The sequence below is a fragment of the Lycorma delicatula genome, chromosome 4 (assembly GCF_047948215.1).
Source record: "Lycorma delicatula isolate Av1 chromosome 4, ASM4794821v1, whole genome shotgun sequence".
NCBI classification, from domain to species: Eukaryota; Metazoa; Arthropoda; class Insecta; order Hemiptera; family Fulgoridae; genus Lycorma; species Lycorma delicatula.
The window spans coordinates 65,548,244-65,566,562 of NC_134458.1; the positions used below are offsets into that span (position 1 = coordinate 65,548,244).

General features: G+C 31.6%; 1 protein-coding gene across 1 annotated transcript in view; it reads right to left on the reverse strand.

The window, feature by feature from the left end:
* LOC142323489 (PHD finger protein 12) overlaps nt 1–18,319 on the reverse strand; it is an 89,429-nt gene that overhangs the window by 15,500 nt on the left and 55,610 nt on the right. The window contains exons 8-10 of the mRNA XM_075363211.1: nt 15,305–15,538; nt 13,082–13,395; nt 3,206–3,291 (exon numbers count right to left, since the gene is read on the reverse strand). Coding sequence (XP_075219326.1) covers nt 3,206–3,291; nt 13,082–13,395; nt 15,305–15,538 — 634 coding nt within the window. The remainder of the gene's footprint in view (nt 1–3,205; nt 3,292–13,081; nt 13,396–15,304; nt 15,539–18,319) is intronic.

Consider the following 18,319-nt stretch of genomic DNA (forward strand, 5'->3'; position numbering starts at 1 on the left):
TGAAAAACTTAAAATTTCCGTTAAAAGTAATAAAAATTAATTTTACTACTATCTGCAGGTCCATGAGGGACAATGTGTGTGCATCTGTAATATCCTCAATTCATGAGTGCCTCCTGGATGGTGATTAAGTACAGGGATTTTCTGATTATAACAATTAAATGCGGAAGGGATAAGTAGATCAAAACAGATCTGTTAGTGAGAACTGCAAAAGATGAAATAGTAAATCTAATTTTCCTCCAAGAAATTCATACTGCAAATCATAATAAACTTATAAACAGCAAGTATACGGTTTCACATCAGTTACTGCTATTCACATTTTAGTTACAGCTACATAAGAAAACAGACTCCATAAAAATAATCAACATATATAAGCTACCAACGATCTATGACCTAATCCACCTCATCTCACCTTCTGAAGAATTAAACAAGGCTTCAAGAGCTATCACTGCATAGAGTTGGAGTTAAACTGATGCTAATGGACAAGTAACATAACTCTAGGGTACCTTTGCTTCTGCTATGTAGAATACTGAATCTAAGTTGACTTTTTTATAAGATTTAACATTATTTTGTTTCTTAAACACTTCTGAGAATGAGGTTATATCTTTATTATATGTAAAATGAAAATTTTCCATGCTTTATTATAATTTTATTTTCAAAATCTAGTCTTTAATCTTCTTTCAGTAATTCAACAACATACTTTTTAAAACCACTATGATTTCATTTTTGAAGTTTCACAACAAGTTACACTTTTACTCAATTTCCTGAACAGTTTGTGTAGATTATGATCCACAACTCATCACCTTTTATGGTTTTTTAATTAATTTGAGCACATTTTTCATATTACCAAATAACATTTAATGTAAACCTTATTGGTTTACATTAACCATAAGTTGTAAAACTTATGATTTTTACAACCCGAATGGTTAATTTAAAAATATCTGTAGAGCTACCTTCCAACACTTCACTAATATGTGCTACCTTACTGGTAGAACCAATAAGAAACTTACTGGTATCACCAGAAGCTCAACATCTTCGATATTTCTTTTGTCAGACTGCTGAGATATAGTCCATAACATCAAAAGAGAGAAAGTCACCAACCTGTAAAACCCCTTTCTAACTGTATGTAACTTAGTAACTACCAGTTATCTTATTTAATGCAGGAGATAATTCTATAATGGTAAACGTTACACACAAGTCTTCCTTGATATAAATTCTTATGTTATTGAATCCTAAACAAGGGATGCTAAACAAGGCAAGATATCCATAAGACCAGTTTTTATATTAATTATTCCTTTAATGGTTAAACCATCTAAGCGTTCTGCTTTCAACTTAAGACTGCCTTTCTGGATGATGTATATATTTTTTAAAATCAGTAGCTGACTTTATTTAATTTTATATACTCAGATAAAAATACCCTTTTTGCAGTGTTTTCTATCACTTATTTATTTGCAAAATTTTGCCAAATTTTTATGTACTTAACCTCTGCTAATTTCCCGTAGCACAGAAAGTCAGCTAAAATGGTTAAACCAATTAATGAGTAATTAATGAATTAACTGGTCTTACTGGATACCATGGCTTGTTGTACATCCCTTGCAGAGGCTTGAATAAGACACAAATTTATATTAAAGAAGACTTTCAGTGTAACTCTTACCATTATAGAATTATCTCCCTTCCTTCATATTATACAAAAGATTAATGGGTCTAATTCTCTTTAGCTTGCTTGAAATATACTGAAAGTTTTGGTATACAAATTTCTATACAGGTGACTGACTCATAACCAATTTTTCTTTATTACAAGAGTCAGTGAAATATAAACTGGACTTCAGTCTTTATGGCTGGCATTTGAACATGAGTGGGCAGGCATGAAGAGATATTGACAGTGGAGATGTGGGAAATAGATAGACAATCCAACTACCTTGGCACTGACAACTCTCTGATCAGTAGCATCATGTCTGAGCAAGAGATCTACTATCAGTTGTATAATGTAATATCGTGAAGTTTGTCATGAACAAGTACATCAAACCCTCTGAAATTTTGACTAGACGATGTGCATAGTTTGAAGATATGATTTCACATACCCAAATCTATCTATTGGGCAGCAAATTTAAAGGAGGGGGTCACAATAGGGGTCCAAGGACAAGAATGTTTTTTGGGTTCTACATCTATGTGAGGTGAATAGCAAGAATTTTGATCCAAAATCAGAAAAAGATGATAGACAACATTTGACTGATTCATAACCTCATTGAAAACGATTGGCACTTTATGGCTGATGGAATTTCTTCGGAAGTGGGTATCATTCATGGAAGTGCACACTCCATTACCATAAAGCATTTAGGGTTCTGCAACATCTATGTGAGGTAGGGTGCAAGACTTCTGACCCAAAATCAAATACAGAACTGACCAGAGATTTTCCAAAGGCTTCTGAACTGATTTTGATGAGACAAAAATAATTTTTTGTCTCATCATAGTAATAAGACATGGGTGCATCATTACATTCACAAGATAAAATCAGTGAGTGGAGAGTCTTACCCTGTAAAGGCATATTGTGTGTCAATTTTATCCAAGAAATTCACACATGAATGCTACTTGCTAGTACTAGCTCTTAGGCAAAATGGAAACTGCTGTCAGGAACGATGTCAGCCAATCAGAAATATGATTCTCCTTCACAACAATGCCAGGCATCATACAGCCATCAGCACTCAGGATAAACTTAATGAAATTTACCCTGTACACTCCAGACTTACCCTCGGCAATTTCTTTTTATTTGGGCCACTAAAGGAAGTAGTACTGAGAGGATATCAATTTCAAAGAGACAATGAAGTAAATGAGGTCATGGGCAATTGGCTCATAATATGTCCTTGAACTTTTTATGAAGAAGGTTCCACAAGCTTCCCCTAAATGTTGGGGAAAATGTATAGAACTTCTAGGAGACAAAAAAAGAATAAATATCTTTTTATTTTTATTCTGTACAAATAAATGTTAAATAAAAGTCCAATTTATATTTGACCAACCCTTGTATATTTTTCACATACAAAACATAGCTAGCAAAAGCTGTTTTGCATTTTTCAGCAGTCTTTTATTGATTACACTAAAAACAATAAATTTTAAATCTGCTTTCCTAATCAACTATTGAATTATTTTTAACAAATATATGTATATACCACACACACTATTTATGAAATTATTTCACATAAAAAAACATTACCTTTCTCATTTACTTGGACTGACAATGCACAGCCTCTTTTTGGATCATTCAATGGGGTGGCTAATTTTCTTTTTAAATCATTCATTCTAGAATCAAAAAAAAATTACTTTCAGCAAACAATAACAGACTGTTAAACAAGTAAATGTGCTGCAGTAAAACTAAATGAGAAACTACTAAATTGAAATGAAAAAATAAAACATATTTTATAACTACACAAATAAACCCTTCTCATACTATTTTTCAGCAAAAAAGATTAAAATAAGATTATCAGTTTAAAAAAAGGTGAAAAACCTATTGGAAGATTTCAGATGAAATTGATGACATACAACAACAACGACTTTATAACAATGAAAAACAATCTTTATTAAGACTCCCCATTATAATAAGTAGTAAAGGTACTAGTTCTTTTTGCAAAAACATGAATACAGTAAAACTCATTTTCACTGTTCTGTTTTAACAATTTCTTACAAGTGAAATTTTTTACTTTTCCAACAAAAGCACACAAGAACACTATTAAGATTACATGTCTGCAACTACATTGTTTCTTTTGTATAACATCATTTTGTACCCAACAGCTTTTTGTTGTTGGGTACAAAAGCTATATTTCCTACATCTCTTAATAATACTGTTAAATTTTTCATTTTTATGAGAAAAAAGTGAGGAATAAAATGATAAGAGTTAACAATTACATTTCTGTGTGAATAAGTTGTGAAATATTCAGTAATTAATAGCAACAATAATGCTTGGCGTATATCATGCAATGCATGCATAAAAATCATCATCTTTAGTTTGACTGTGTTTCACAATAATTTTTTTTTAAATGTTAATCAGGTAATAGATTAAGAATTTGTGATCATAATTAGCTGAGATGCTTGACAGACAATATGACACTTATTATTCGTAGTGTCAGTACAAGTATATCCTTAATGTTGACAATTATATTAACTTTAAAAATGAGAAAGAATATTTACTATTCTGAAGAATACATCCAGTTTTCATCTAATACAAATCAAGATTTAATAAACTTCTGAAATGCAGAACAGAATCTCATTTGTCTTTGTGAATTTACTCAAAGTTAACAATTAACTAAAAGTAAATAAAAATCACTAGAGAATCAAATACAATGTGACTAAAACAGGGTAATTCTTAGTTTGCAGTAAATATTTCTATTATGAGGATTCCATGTAATCTATGTAAACAAGGTACAATACATTGTTTTTATAGTCTATTTTAAACTTAAAATTTACAAAAATCATATATATCAAATAAAAAAAATAATTCTGCCATTAAAGGATATAGCTTGTCCAAGCCAAATTGGCACAGATCTGATCTAGGTGATGGTTGGCTAGCTTGTGCGGGACTATAATATGTTACTTATGAAAGATAGTATAAATATATATATATATTTACCACATATATGCCTAATTTAATATCAGCGGGCGAATCTGGTAGCAACGATGTGAGCTGGCGCACAGTATACGGATGTGCTGATATAAGCATCACTACCGCCATGCAGATCTCCTACCATAGCAACACTGCGGCCCCACCACAATCAGGGTCCAATAAAAGAGCGTGCATGAGAGTGAATTTTCAATTCATCGTCGACCACCACCTGGAGAAGACCAAGAGGAAGAAGAAGATGGAAGACAGAAGAAGTTCCCTAGGCGTCTCAACGTGGGACCTCCTGGCAGATGCCAACATCCCTGCCAGAGCAGCAGGCCTGCCAAGGGCGCCACTGGACGCAGATGCTACCTTCTCGCTCCAGCTCGCCAGGCTTCAATCACCCTGGCCAGTGGACTTGACAGCAGTAGCCAGCCCAGCGTGGGATTGCTCAGGGAGAACCACTTCAGCCGCACCGACAAAGGACGACTGACACCGATCCCAGACTGCAGGGCTCTGGGGGCCACCACTGCCACGCTGTAGTGGAGACCCAACTGCCAGGGAGAGAAAGCCTGGTCGGACTTCATTGGATGAGCTGTAACTCCCTGACTTTGCCAGAGACCATCTTCTGAACCCAACAGCTCTTCTCAGAGCTAACGCAAAAAACAGCCCTTTCAGGGCCACCACAAGGTTATGAATTACGAGCCATTGAAGGCATTTGGAAACAATATATATATATATTATATATTATACCATATACAAATATATGGTATAATAAATTTTACGGTATATATACAGTAAAATTTTTATTTTATTTTATAACTTAACTAATTCTTTTATACTAATGTTTATTCCAATCAATAAACAAATTCACATCATAGATTTCTGAATTATTTTTAGTCTTATATTTATATAAAAAAATAAATAAATTCATAACCAAATAAAACAATACACAAATATTTAGCTAACTTATTTTTAAATGCTTAAAGTAAAATAAAAAATAAATACAATTATTACCTCGACATGAAGGTATTTCTTGTTTTTTACTACTCTTATATTAATTCGCTCTTGGTCTATGTATGTGAGATTACGACTATGTATTCCGAGATACGGAACCTCTCAGTCGAATTTTTAAGCACTTCCGCTTATCTATTCGCTCTGAAGTTTTGCATAAGGTTTGCTCCTGATGACAACACATTTTAGCAACATTTTCAAGTCGCTAAGATGCCCCTAATTTGCTAAATGAAAATTGCCCCTTGAACCTATGCAGCTTCGTTTGCATGCATATTTTCTCAGTGAAAGATATGTAGCCTGTTTTGGTAAGTGGTAGAATTTAGAGCTAGTTTGAACTGTATTTTTTTGTTGAGATGACGGATGATGAAATGAAGCAACGCTATGTTCTTCTTGAATCATTATATTTAATTTGTTGTCACCCTTGACATTTTAATTGAATTACAATAGTTACATTAAACTTAAGAGTGTATGACTCTTTAGTCATAATTGAACTTGAACATTATCAAGAACTGAGTCCCTTTGGATTGAAATAAAACACGACTGCACTGTGTGGGATCCTGATGTAGATTATAACTAACACTAATTGTCCATCTGGATGAAATGAAAAATGCGACCGCACTGGGCGGGACTCTAGCGCAGAATATAACTAACACTAATTGTCCATCCAGACAAAATGAAAAATGCGACCGCACTGGGTGGGACTCTAACGTGGAATACTAGTACGAGTCTCCTTCCAGTTAGCGCTAGCACCCACTAGATCGTAGGACCGGATGGCTTGACATGGAACGGAATAATAAGTTTGGATCTAAAATTCACACACATTTGAAATACATGATTTTACCAAAACGTAGGGCTCTACCTATTATAACAACTGACGAGCTAAATGATAACATGCAATTAGTTTTATAAACAAGCGAGATGTACATTAAGATATATAGTTGCTACTGGAAACTCTGTAGAGTAATGACCGAAGTTTTGGGAAAATTTAATATTTTTTAACCGGATCCAAATTTTCAGATGAAAATCACAAATATCTCGAAAACAGTCAATCCTAGTGCTCTGAAAAATCTTTTTGACCACCCTTGATATAATACCCCATCTGATCCCAGTGGTAACCAATGGATGGTAATATTTTCAAGTGCCCCTGCGGTGCCATTTGTATATTGGGGAGGGGGTGCGATGAGGTGCCACTGTAATATCTCGGAAACCTCTAGTCCGATTCTCACGATTCAAACGGTATCAGCAGGTCGAGCATTAACTGTTTAACACATGATGTACACTCTTGACTGACTGCATCTTGGTTATCTGAAAATTAAATTGTTTAGCTCTATGTTTCAATTGCACTCACCCACCGTAAAACATACCGATCTGAGTTTTCACTAAATACGTTCAAACCAGTGCGCTAGCACAGCTGTGAACTATAAACTTATGAAGACCAAAAAGTACAAAATAAAAAATACATAACAGACTTATTAAAAACCACTTTTATATTAAATGAACTAAAATGTAGAAAAAAAAAAATATTTTAAAATACCACTTAAATTAAACGCACTAAAAGGTAAAAAATAATTTTAGGATAGTATCTAAAAATGGATTTGACAACAAGCTTTGATGGTGATATGTAAGATTATGTGAAATTCATAGCTTCAAATTAAAAATTAAAGAGTGGGGTGCAAGCATTCCACTCTTTAGGCCGGCCATTCATCACACATAAGAAAAAATTGGCAAAAACATCAAATTTTTAAATTGAAGCTATGACTTTGACTTTCACATAATCTTACATATCACCATCAAAGTTTGTTGTCAAATCGATTCTGAGATATCATCCTAAAATTATTTTTTACCTTTTAGTGCGTTTGATTTAAGAGTGGTTTTAAATTTTTTTACATATTTTTTTATCTGTGTTTTTATAATTGATTTTACTTGCTTGAAAATCCTTTTTTCAGTAAAACTTTTAAACTTTATAATGTATTTCGTTATGAATTCTGTAACTAGCACTAGTATAATACAAATAACTTAAGTAAAAAACTACAAAGTCCCTGAATATATAGCACTTCACTCCCTACTGCATGTTTTCGACTTCTTTTGATGATTTTGATGAACTCTCGCTTCCCAAATTGATGAAGACACATTCAATTTGTTGTTCTTGGGGTCCTTGCAGCTTGCAATACTCATTTTTGTTTTTTAACATTTTAGCCATTCCTCAACACAACAGTTCTGCAAACCTTTTATGATAAATTTCCATTGCTGCAGCTGTCGTAAATTGTACACTTTCGGCTGCGACCCAGTTCTTTACCCATACCCATATCATCTCAATGGAATCCAAATCGCGATGATATAAGTGTAGGCGTAAAACACAAAAACTGACTTCCTCCAACATCTCATCTATTTTACGAGGGTTATTTTTTTTTCAAGGTCCAATCGGTCACGAAATAAAAACCCGCGCAAAAATCGGATGAACCTTTGCGCATATGTATTGAGCAGCGTCTGTAGTATGGCCTTCAATCACACCGCGTCACTTCGTTTAGTTCTGAATACATGGCTAGCACATAAACATGTCTACAACAATAGCATCTCCCACGTGATCTCGTTGATCTGCGTGACTCTTCAACATCTACGAAGGGCAATTGAGAATAAGCAGAGAGGAATGTTGTCATCAGGCATTGTCTTTCTCCATGACAATGCTCGGCCGCACACTGCAGCTGTAACAAAGAAGCTCCTGCAGCGTTTTCGTTGGGAAGTTTTTGATCACCCACCATACAGCCCAGACTTGGCTCCATCCGATTTGCACCTCTTTGCTCACATGAAACGTTGGCTAGGAGGACAACATTTTGGCACAGACATCGAGCTGCAGACCAGTGTAGAAACATGGCTGAAAACACAAGCGGCTCCATTCTATGACGAGGGTATTGGAAAGTTGGTACCACGCTACGACAAATGTCTAAATCGGAGTGGCGACTATGTAGAGAAATAGCGTAACTATGTAAGCACTTGTTACAAATAAATTTTTTATTTTCACTGTAGTTTTAATTTCGTTACCGAACGGACCTTGAAAATTAAAAATAACCCTCGTATATGTTTTCAGATAATCTCTACTTTTTTTATAATTGTTTCATACAACTGAACTTTCACCAAATTTTCATGGAATGGTAAGCTGTTAGTCTGCAGCCAGTCAATCATTGGTTGTTTTGTTGATGCTGAATTCAGGGCTCGGCTTTCTTCAGTATTGTGATAAAAAGCATTATCTACAATAATGACACTGTATACTGGCAAGTTAGTTATTAATTTTTCTCTTATCCACTTTAAAAACATGTTGCAGGTCACCTGAGAATGATAATCACCTGAGTAAGATTTGGCTTTCCATACTGTCAAGCAGTTGGGAATGAATCCCATTTCACTACAAGCATGGATAATTATTATCCTTTCTCCTTTTGAAATTGGCACAGCAAAACTCACAGGCACATTTGAAGGTTGCCAAGGTTTTTTGACGATGGAAACTTAAAATATAAGTCTCATCGACATAGACAATTGGTCTTCCTTCAACACGATCAATGTCTTCTTTAACTTTATTCAAATACACAAACCGTTTGAAATGAATATCATATTTTTCAATAAGAATTGCCCTGTTATTTCTAATTCTCTCCCATTTGAAGTCCTTGCTTAACAAGACTGTCTGTAAGCTACTCTTTTGCCTGTTAAATAGACCCATCACTTTTTAATTTTGCAGTAAGTTTCCTTATAAAAGGCAAGCAGCCCTCGTTTAAGTAAAATTTTAACACTTTACATTGTATGGTATTCTGATCAAAGCTGTCCAGGTTTGTCCCTTCATTTTTGCATTTTATTCCTTTGCGAGGAGAACTGAATCTTTTTCTGAAGCTATTTCACCAGTATTTCGTTAAACTGTTCTTTTTGAGACTACTGTGGCACACGCAACACGATCTACAACTTTTTTGGTGCCACTAACAAACATTCCAACTGCAGCTTCTCCTGCCATGTGATTAAAAACGTTGTGTATAAAGCCTTTTCCTTGGTGGTGAATATCTTTTTTACGTAAACTAGACATAATATGCAAAATAATAAAATCAATTCAATATAAGAACAGAGCTGACAAAAATTTACTAATTTAATGCAAATAAATTACTTTTAAAATTTCACTTAAGACTTGCAACTACTTTCAAGAATTGAAACTCAAAGAATGCTATAATCAGACAATAATCTTACTCTTTGGATACACACAATTAACTGGACAACTGCAAATACAGTATAAATTAGAACGGAATCATTATAAAAACAAGTTAGTCTGAAAGAATCAGTAACGGTTTGTATAAATAGAGATTTAATCTTTAATTTGAATGTTTAGAATGACACGTCGTTCAGTTATTATTTACATAAACCTGAACAAAGAAATTTCTCTTATGTATGACTCATAGCCTAGGCTAGCGTACGGTTGTTCGCCACTCCCAGAACAAAGGGCGAAGAAGATAGTAAACATCAGTCTTGATAGTAAAGATAAACAGTAGACATCAGTCTTGTGCATGTTTGGATTGTATAATTTATTCAGCTATAAAACTATAAATAAATACATTTAGGGCTAAACACTAATCAGTAACAGCCGATTTGCATAATAGTAACAGCCGTTTGCATAATATTGCATAACATATCTATTTCAGTATCTAATAAAGAAATTATTAATTTAATAATGTATAAACTCAGAATTAAATAAGTAACTAATAAATACAAGATGTGAATTTGTTCTTTGATTGGAATAAACAATAGTAGTTCCATATAAATACTGTCTTTAATCAAGTAGTATTATAAACCCATGTTTTGTTAGGCAGCAAGATATATAAAACTATGCTTTCATCAGATCTGTGCCAATTTGGCTTGGACAAACTGTACCTTCCTAAAGGTAGTCACTATAGGTTAACTGTAATTTTGATAAATCTAAGAATTACACATAAAATAACTTTGATAAAATCAATGAGTGTACCAAGAAATTCTCATGCTTCTTCTCCCTTCAAAATGCCAACTGAAATAATTCTGGTATTACTAGCATTTGAATATATACATGGACAATAAAACTTATTGGAAAGTACTGAGTATTATTTTATTGGTAAAAATCTAGATTGTTGAACAATTTACTGAAATAAACCTCTGCAATATGCAGGTATATTAAAACAAATTCACTGGTTCACCATGGCGATAAGTGTGGTAGCATAACTATAATAAAACTTTAAAACAATAATTAATTGACATAATTAATCCAACTGGAACAAGATAAAAACTTTCTAAAAAAAAAATAAATAAATAATAATCACTATGACAACAGAAAAATATTATGCACTATGAATTACATCAGGTAGAACTATGAAGATCACATTACATCTACAAGCTCATAAAAAAAAATACACATTCAAGAGAGAAATATCCCTGATTTATTTCATTAAATACTTTATTTGAAATATTTCTATGTTTATTAAGAGATCTTCCTTTCTTTGTGTGGATTAAAATATGATACTTAAGTTACAGTTGTGCAGTATTAAAATTTATTATTCTGTAAGTAACTGACTCAACTTTTTACTTCAACAATATTCATTTTACCAACTTTTTTTGTTTACAATACACACAGTAAGGGTCTTATAATCTACTGAGTTCACTGGTGATAACCAGGAAAATAGAAACAAGGCAGAAATTATTGAGCTACATTTTTGTCCAGGATAAAATCTTATAGTTTATGTAAACAATAATGCAAAAATATATTAAATGAGGCTCCCATGTGCGGTATCAAACTCTGTCTAAGGATCACTTTCACCTCTACATGTAGACAGATATACAAGTGCAAATTAACAATGTTCTTTTAAGATGATCGACTATAGTCTACCCCTATAATGGATTGATTTTATTGCAGTGGCAATTAAAACATTACACCCCACAAACTCCTATGACAATTTATTTAGTCCTAAAATAACACAATATATTTTGCTCTTTAGATCAAACACACTCCATGTATTTACATGCTCACACTCTGTTTATAAGCTGTAGAGCAGTGAACGTCGATCCAAGTACTGCATCTGCACCTTATATCTCTTCCATGAGTTGTCCCTTCACTTCTGCAGGAGTTTTAGATGTTAAGCAAAAGTTACAGCTAAATGTAAGACAAAAATCTAAAGTAAAATGAAAGTAACTTATTTAATTTAACTATTTATAATATCTGTTTTCTCAACATAACCTGCAATTTCTTACACAAATTTCATTTTATCTATAATACTTCCTTTCCTTCAGTAGTAAAAAAGAAAATAGGTCCTAAAAAAAAATTGTAACTGAGCTCAACATTTTCTTTTAATGAGAAAGCCTGAAACTAGAAAATTATTAAAAATTTATGTGTCATACAGCAAAATAAGTCCATACAGCACTTGTACGGTACAGCTATAGTAAACTCCAAACAGCCTCTCCTCTTATTGGATGTTCAAAGATAACAGATAATGGAAATAAAAAAATCATGAATTACATTACTGGTATAATCAGACACCACAGGCTTTTAAACTACCACTAGGAGACCAGTCAATAGAGCTCAAAAAGGACTGACTTTGTGACAAAACTGTTACCCAGAAAACAATTGTGGGATATTTTGAAGTATGTTTCGTAGATGAAAATGTATGTATTTTAAACTCACAAATAGATGTAAAAATTGTTTAAACAAATGTTTTTGGACAAAATTTTTTTTTTTGTTTTTTGCTTATAAAATGAAAACTGTTGGAACAATGATAATTCATTCAATAAAAAAGTTGTAGAAAATTGCAAAACCTGTAAAATGAGACCTTGTGCATTTTGATTGATGCATTTCCTGCCAAGAAAATACAGAAAAACTACTAAAAATGGTTATTTTTGAGAAAATGTCTGCCTCGGTTGTTTTTTCATTTGAAGCATTGGCCTTAAGGTAAAATGTAGGTAATGTCTTACAGAATATGACTGCAAAGGCTGGATTCTACTGGATGCATACTTTGTGTACAATAGACATTCTAAATTTTTCATTCCTTTTCTTGTAGCATCATTCTACCTCGTATGATCGCTTAAATGAAAATTTAAAGATAGATTCGGAAACTAGAGAAGCTAAACAATTCATTAATTTACTTCCATTAGTTTAAATGCCACTGAATTAGTTTAAAATGCACCCAAACCTCGAGTGTTACATGCAAGTGTGCAGCATGAACAAGCAAGGCGATTGTAGTGGAAGTATATGTTTGATGTGAGCGCTGTGCTACACTTCTCTGCCGCTGCTGTATACCCCCACTACCACTCTCTCAGCTTGTTCGCATTTAACACTCAAGGTTTGGGTGCATTTTAAACTAATTCAACTTCAAAATATCCTGCAATCAGTTTCAAGGTAACAATTTTGTCATGATAAAAAGCCCAGTTAACTGGTCTAGAAATAGAATCTTCTGTTCATACAATAAAAAAAAATTGATAAAAACACATACTTACATAGCATTATTCTCTTTGGTCTCACTGCTTTCAATATATAAATGACCGTTCAAATTTTGACGATCACCATTACATATAGTACTGACTTCATCCTTCAGTTCAGCAGAAGATACGACACCATTGAATGATTCTGAACTCGATGCTGTGACAGTTTCAGGCGCTAAAGTTTTAACCATTTCTTGCTTTGAACATTCAACTTTGCTTTCATCAATTATTTCAACATCATTTTCAACTTTATCCTTGTCAGAGTTCTGGCTCATTATTCCAAACTCTTGTGCGTAATCCACATGCATTTTTAACACAGCCGATATCCACTGAAAAGATGAAAACATACAAGAAAAATCTGCATAAAAATAAATATTATGATCTTATACAAATTTTAAGTATACTATTATCACTACTAGATCCAGAATCCCAAGAGTTGGAGGGTATCAAGTAAAGTAAAATGACAATAGCTAAAGCCATATTAAATGAAACTTTACCTGTTGATCCCTCAAACCCACCAGGTAGGTGTAGTGGTGAACTCGTCATTAAAAAATCAACTGATTTCGAAGTTGAGAGATAAAATTCAGATCCTAGTAAAGGCAGTTACTTTTATACAGATTTGAATACTAGATGGTGGATACCAGTGTTCTTTGGTGGTAGGATTTCAATTAACCACACATCTCAGAAATGGTCGACCTGAGACTGTATAAGACTACACTTCAATTACATTCATACATATCATCCTCTGAAGCAATACATTAAGGAGGTTCTGGAGGCTAAACAGAAAAAGAAATACAAGGATCCCTCAAGTTAAGAATGCTGAGTCATTATCATACCATTATCAAAATTAATTTTGTAATTACACATGGATGTCAAAAAGGCAAAATGTAGATTTATGAAATGCAGTGTAATACATGTTGAAGATTAAACGGGATGACAAAATTCAAAACAAAGAAGTCTCAAGACAGATCGGGGGAAAGAAGCCAGTGGTAAATTCTTAACAGAAGAATTAGATGGTAGATCATTTCAAAAGCATTCACAGATGGTTAGTTTTATTTTTGGAAAAAGGTAAAAACTGTAACGAGAAATGATTTGAGTAGATGAAACAAATAATTAAAGACTGGATAACAAACATTGAAGTCTTTTAACATTGAGAGTATAGTAGAGTCTTTAGTATCCTGAATCAATTGGGAATTTGATTGTTTGGAAAACTGATTTATCAGTTAATCCATCTTGGAAATTATACAGTAGCGGCTATACAAAAGTATAAAACATATACTTACATAAGATTTAGAAGGTCGTGAAAAACATAAAACTATAAATTGAAATTTTATTTTTCTAAAACACATTTGCATGCTAATACTATAACAAGAATAATCTTATTTTACCACCAAAGTGATATTCTTTTAAAAATAATTCTATATAAAAAAAACAACAGATGCTCTATATGTTCTTTAACCCTAGAAAAATACAGTATTTGTTATTTTCAAACACAACAATTTTGTGGAACTTTTTTCTTCATATATTCTTTGTAATCACTCCATTACAGATAATTTTTTTTACCACAGAATGACTTTACGCAACTCATTAGGTTTATCAAATTGGTGAAAATTCAGTTAAATATAATTGCAATTTTTGCACTGTTAAAAATATTTCTACAATAGAGAAATTGATAACATTTATTGATATACATAAATGAAGTAGGGCTGAGCAAATTAAATACAAAACTATAATTTCCACAATGACAAGAATGATATGTACTAGATAATTTTGCTTGTTTCAGAAGGCTTCTTCCAGCATTAATCATGAATTCTTTTCATTATTATCCACAAGACAAATCGTTAATTCATATCACAAAACTTGTAATATCTATAAAAATTATGACAAAAACTTCTTGAGAAAATAATAATAAACACATGTAGATACATGAAGTGGTGACATATAAAATGAAGTGTTAAAACAAAATAATCTAAATTTTAATAAAAATAAGGAAACGCAAAAATACAGGTTTAAAGGTTACACAGAGGATCTTTTTCAATAATTAAAAACAAAGATTTTACACAATAATGTAATCACATTAAAAAATTAACTGCTAAGAATTACAGAATGTTCTTACATTTTTAAAAGAAATGTTAAGATATTTCCGATAAATGTTTAGATATAATGCCACTTTGGTAATCGTATGTATGTATATATATATATATATATATATATTCAAGCAACAAATGATAACAGTACCTGTTCCTGTTCTTTTTTGGTCGTTTCTGATTTCACCGTAATGGTTTTAAAATCATTCATCCGGTATAATACATTTGAACTGTCTACATCTGACACCCTGTCTATCTTAAGTGGACAATGAGAACAACATGCATTCCTGGTATTGTCAACTGCAGACTTCAGCCGAAGAAATTCATGTAATGCAGGCAACAATGGACCTGGATTTGCATACGCAGCTTTTATACTTTCTGGGACCTAAAACAAAAAAAAACTTAGCTATAAGATTACCTTTGTAAACTGTACTCATGTATACGTATGTATACGTATATATATATATATATATATATATATATATATATATATACTTGCATAATAATATTAACAATATATAATCCAAGCTAATGTTCTAACTCATAAACTACACCCTGCTACAGCTAGATGCAATGTTGTCATTTCTCTTGTTTACAGTCTGAATGAGATAGCAATATATAGGAATAATTGATAGGTTGTATATGCTAGTATTAAATAACTCTATCTGCTATCTTTTACACCTTATCTTACAAATTTATTTTTTTAGCCAAAAAAATCTTCTCGTTATCACAGTTATGTATCGTTTATAGTGATTTTCTTCTGCATTTGAAATTGTTTTAATTAAGTTACTAAGAATATTTTATTATTCTATTGACAGAAAAATGAAACCTGCTTCCTTTTTGGTGATATTTTTTATCTATATGCACTGGATACATTTTAACAACTGCTTTTAAAAGATAAAAATAAACATTTGAAACAACTACACTTGGCAATTTTTTTCAATCTGAATGGGAAATGGGGTTCCAATGTACTTATGATGAAAGTTAAGTTTTTATGTTTTATTATTTACTAGCTATGGATGCAATTTACCCAACAATTTTCATATTTTTTTTTTTTTAATTTAAAAAATGAGTTTCTTCTCCAATTTGCAGGAAGTTTTTTTATAATATATTTACTGAAAATGTATTTCAGAAGAATTTCAGAGACAAAAAATTACTGAATGAATAAAAATTTAAATAATTTTTCTGGGAAAATGTTTTTGGAATTTTCACTGAGGGTCCCCATCTGGTAACAGATAAAAACTAGTTAACCAGAACACCAGTAATTAGATTTGTATTAGTTTTTACACAATATTATTTTCATTAAGTTTCAGAAAGTAAATCTACATAATTTAAATACATTATTAATTTACAACTGTCAAGCAAATTCTTGTATTTTTCAAATCATATGGAAATTGTATGTATAGCATTCATTTAAAAGATTATATACAATACCGAAATTAAAGTATTACTACCTGTTTTACAAAATCAAAAAAACTTAGTTGTATAGTAAATTATGTGGTAAATACATACATTTAAACACTACAGTAAACATAAATGTTTGCAAATCATTTTTAAATGAACTGCAAAAATGAATCACTAGATAAAAAATACAGTTTTCTGAAAAATTGATTTCTGTTATTCTGTCTATTTAATAAATAATGATATGCTTTTGATTCAAAATAGCTAATGAAATGCTGTCATAGGAAATTAATCTTTTATATATAAATATATATATAAATGAATGTTTGCTTGTCCCATATGCCTTCCTGTATCATTCATTCGATTGCAATGAAACTTAGGTGAGTTGTTGTGCGCATGCCTGCGAAGGTCTCTGAATTAGTTTGGACTCGCTAATTAGGTGGCACTGGGGTCAAGATATTTAAAAAAATTGTATTTATGGTTCGATTTGACTCATATTCAGAATATATATTAGTTACATGAAAAGAGAAATTTTACCTGCTAGGTGGTTCTGGTGTCGCGATATTTACGAAACAAACAAATATACAAACAGACTTTCTTCTTCTACATATATAAAAAGCAATGTTCATATGTGTATCCACTGTAAACTAAAAAAACTACTGGACCAATTTACATGAGTGAAAAATAGAAAGAGTGAAAAAGGGAAAATTGGAAAAGAGAAAAAGGAAAAGGGGAAAAAGAGAGAATGGGAGAAATGAAAAGGGGAAAGTGGGAAAAAGGAAAGGAGGAAAAGATGTGAATGGGAAAGGGGATAAAGTGAACGGTTAAATTTTGTGAAGTTCCATAATGTTCAGTTTTTACTGTTTTATAAAACTTTCAATTGTGTTCATTTAATCAATATATATACTCAAATCTAACAATAACAAAGCATTGCTGAGTCTGCTAGTTTTCTTACATTGGTTAGGATTTTGATTATGTACAAGTATTGTTAATAACATATATTGCTATTCTGTATTTGTAGTAGGTAAGTGGGGTTATTATAAATCTTTTTTTAAACTTTTTTAAAGTGTTTAAGGGGGTTTCTACCTTGTAGGCCTCAAAAACATAAAATAGTAAGCTGAATGATATACAGAAAAATTCTAAATGCAGACCATAAAAGTGATGGTACACATCAAGAAAAATTGAAAATTAGTTATGATAATGAAATGAAACTGTAACAAATCTATAATGCAAATAAAACCCAGTTTATTTTTTAGACAATGCCAAAAATTATACAGGAAAACAAAGATAAAAGACAAACTTCAAAAGATAAACTTAATAAAATAAGAAATTTCCATTATTAATTTTAAATTCTTATACATCATCTAAACAAAAACTTTGTTGTGATTGGAAAATCAAAAAAATCAGAGTAATATAAAATTTAAAGGAGTTTTTTTTTTGTAATTTACAAAGTTCACAATAAACAAATAAAAAAAAATTAAAATAAACGTATAAGAAAAATAATAAAAAAATATTTACACACAGTGATTGAAGGATTCAACTTCAAGTGACACAAGGATTCAAACAAAAAATTTCGTTTTTTGCCTTAAAAACCTTTATATTAGGAAAAAAATAAGCCCTAAAAATACATTTACATATAAATACTTTCAGATGCTTCCCAAAATACAAAAAAATTTTAATCTGGTAGAAACATTATCCTTGAATCAAACAAGCTGAGCAGCAAAAAAGTCTCTATTTAAAAAAGTAAAGAAATACAAAATTTCCA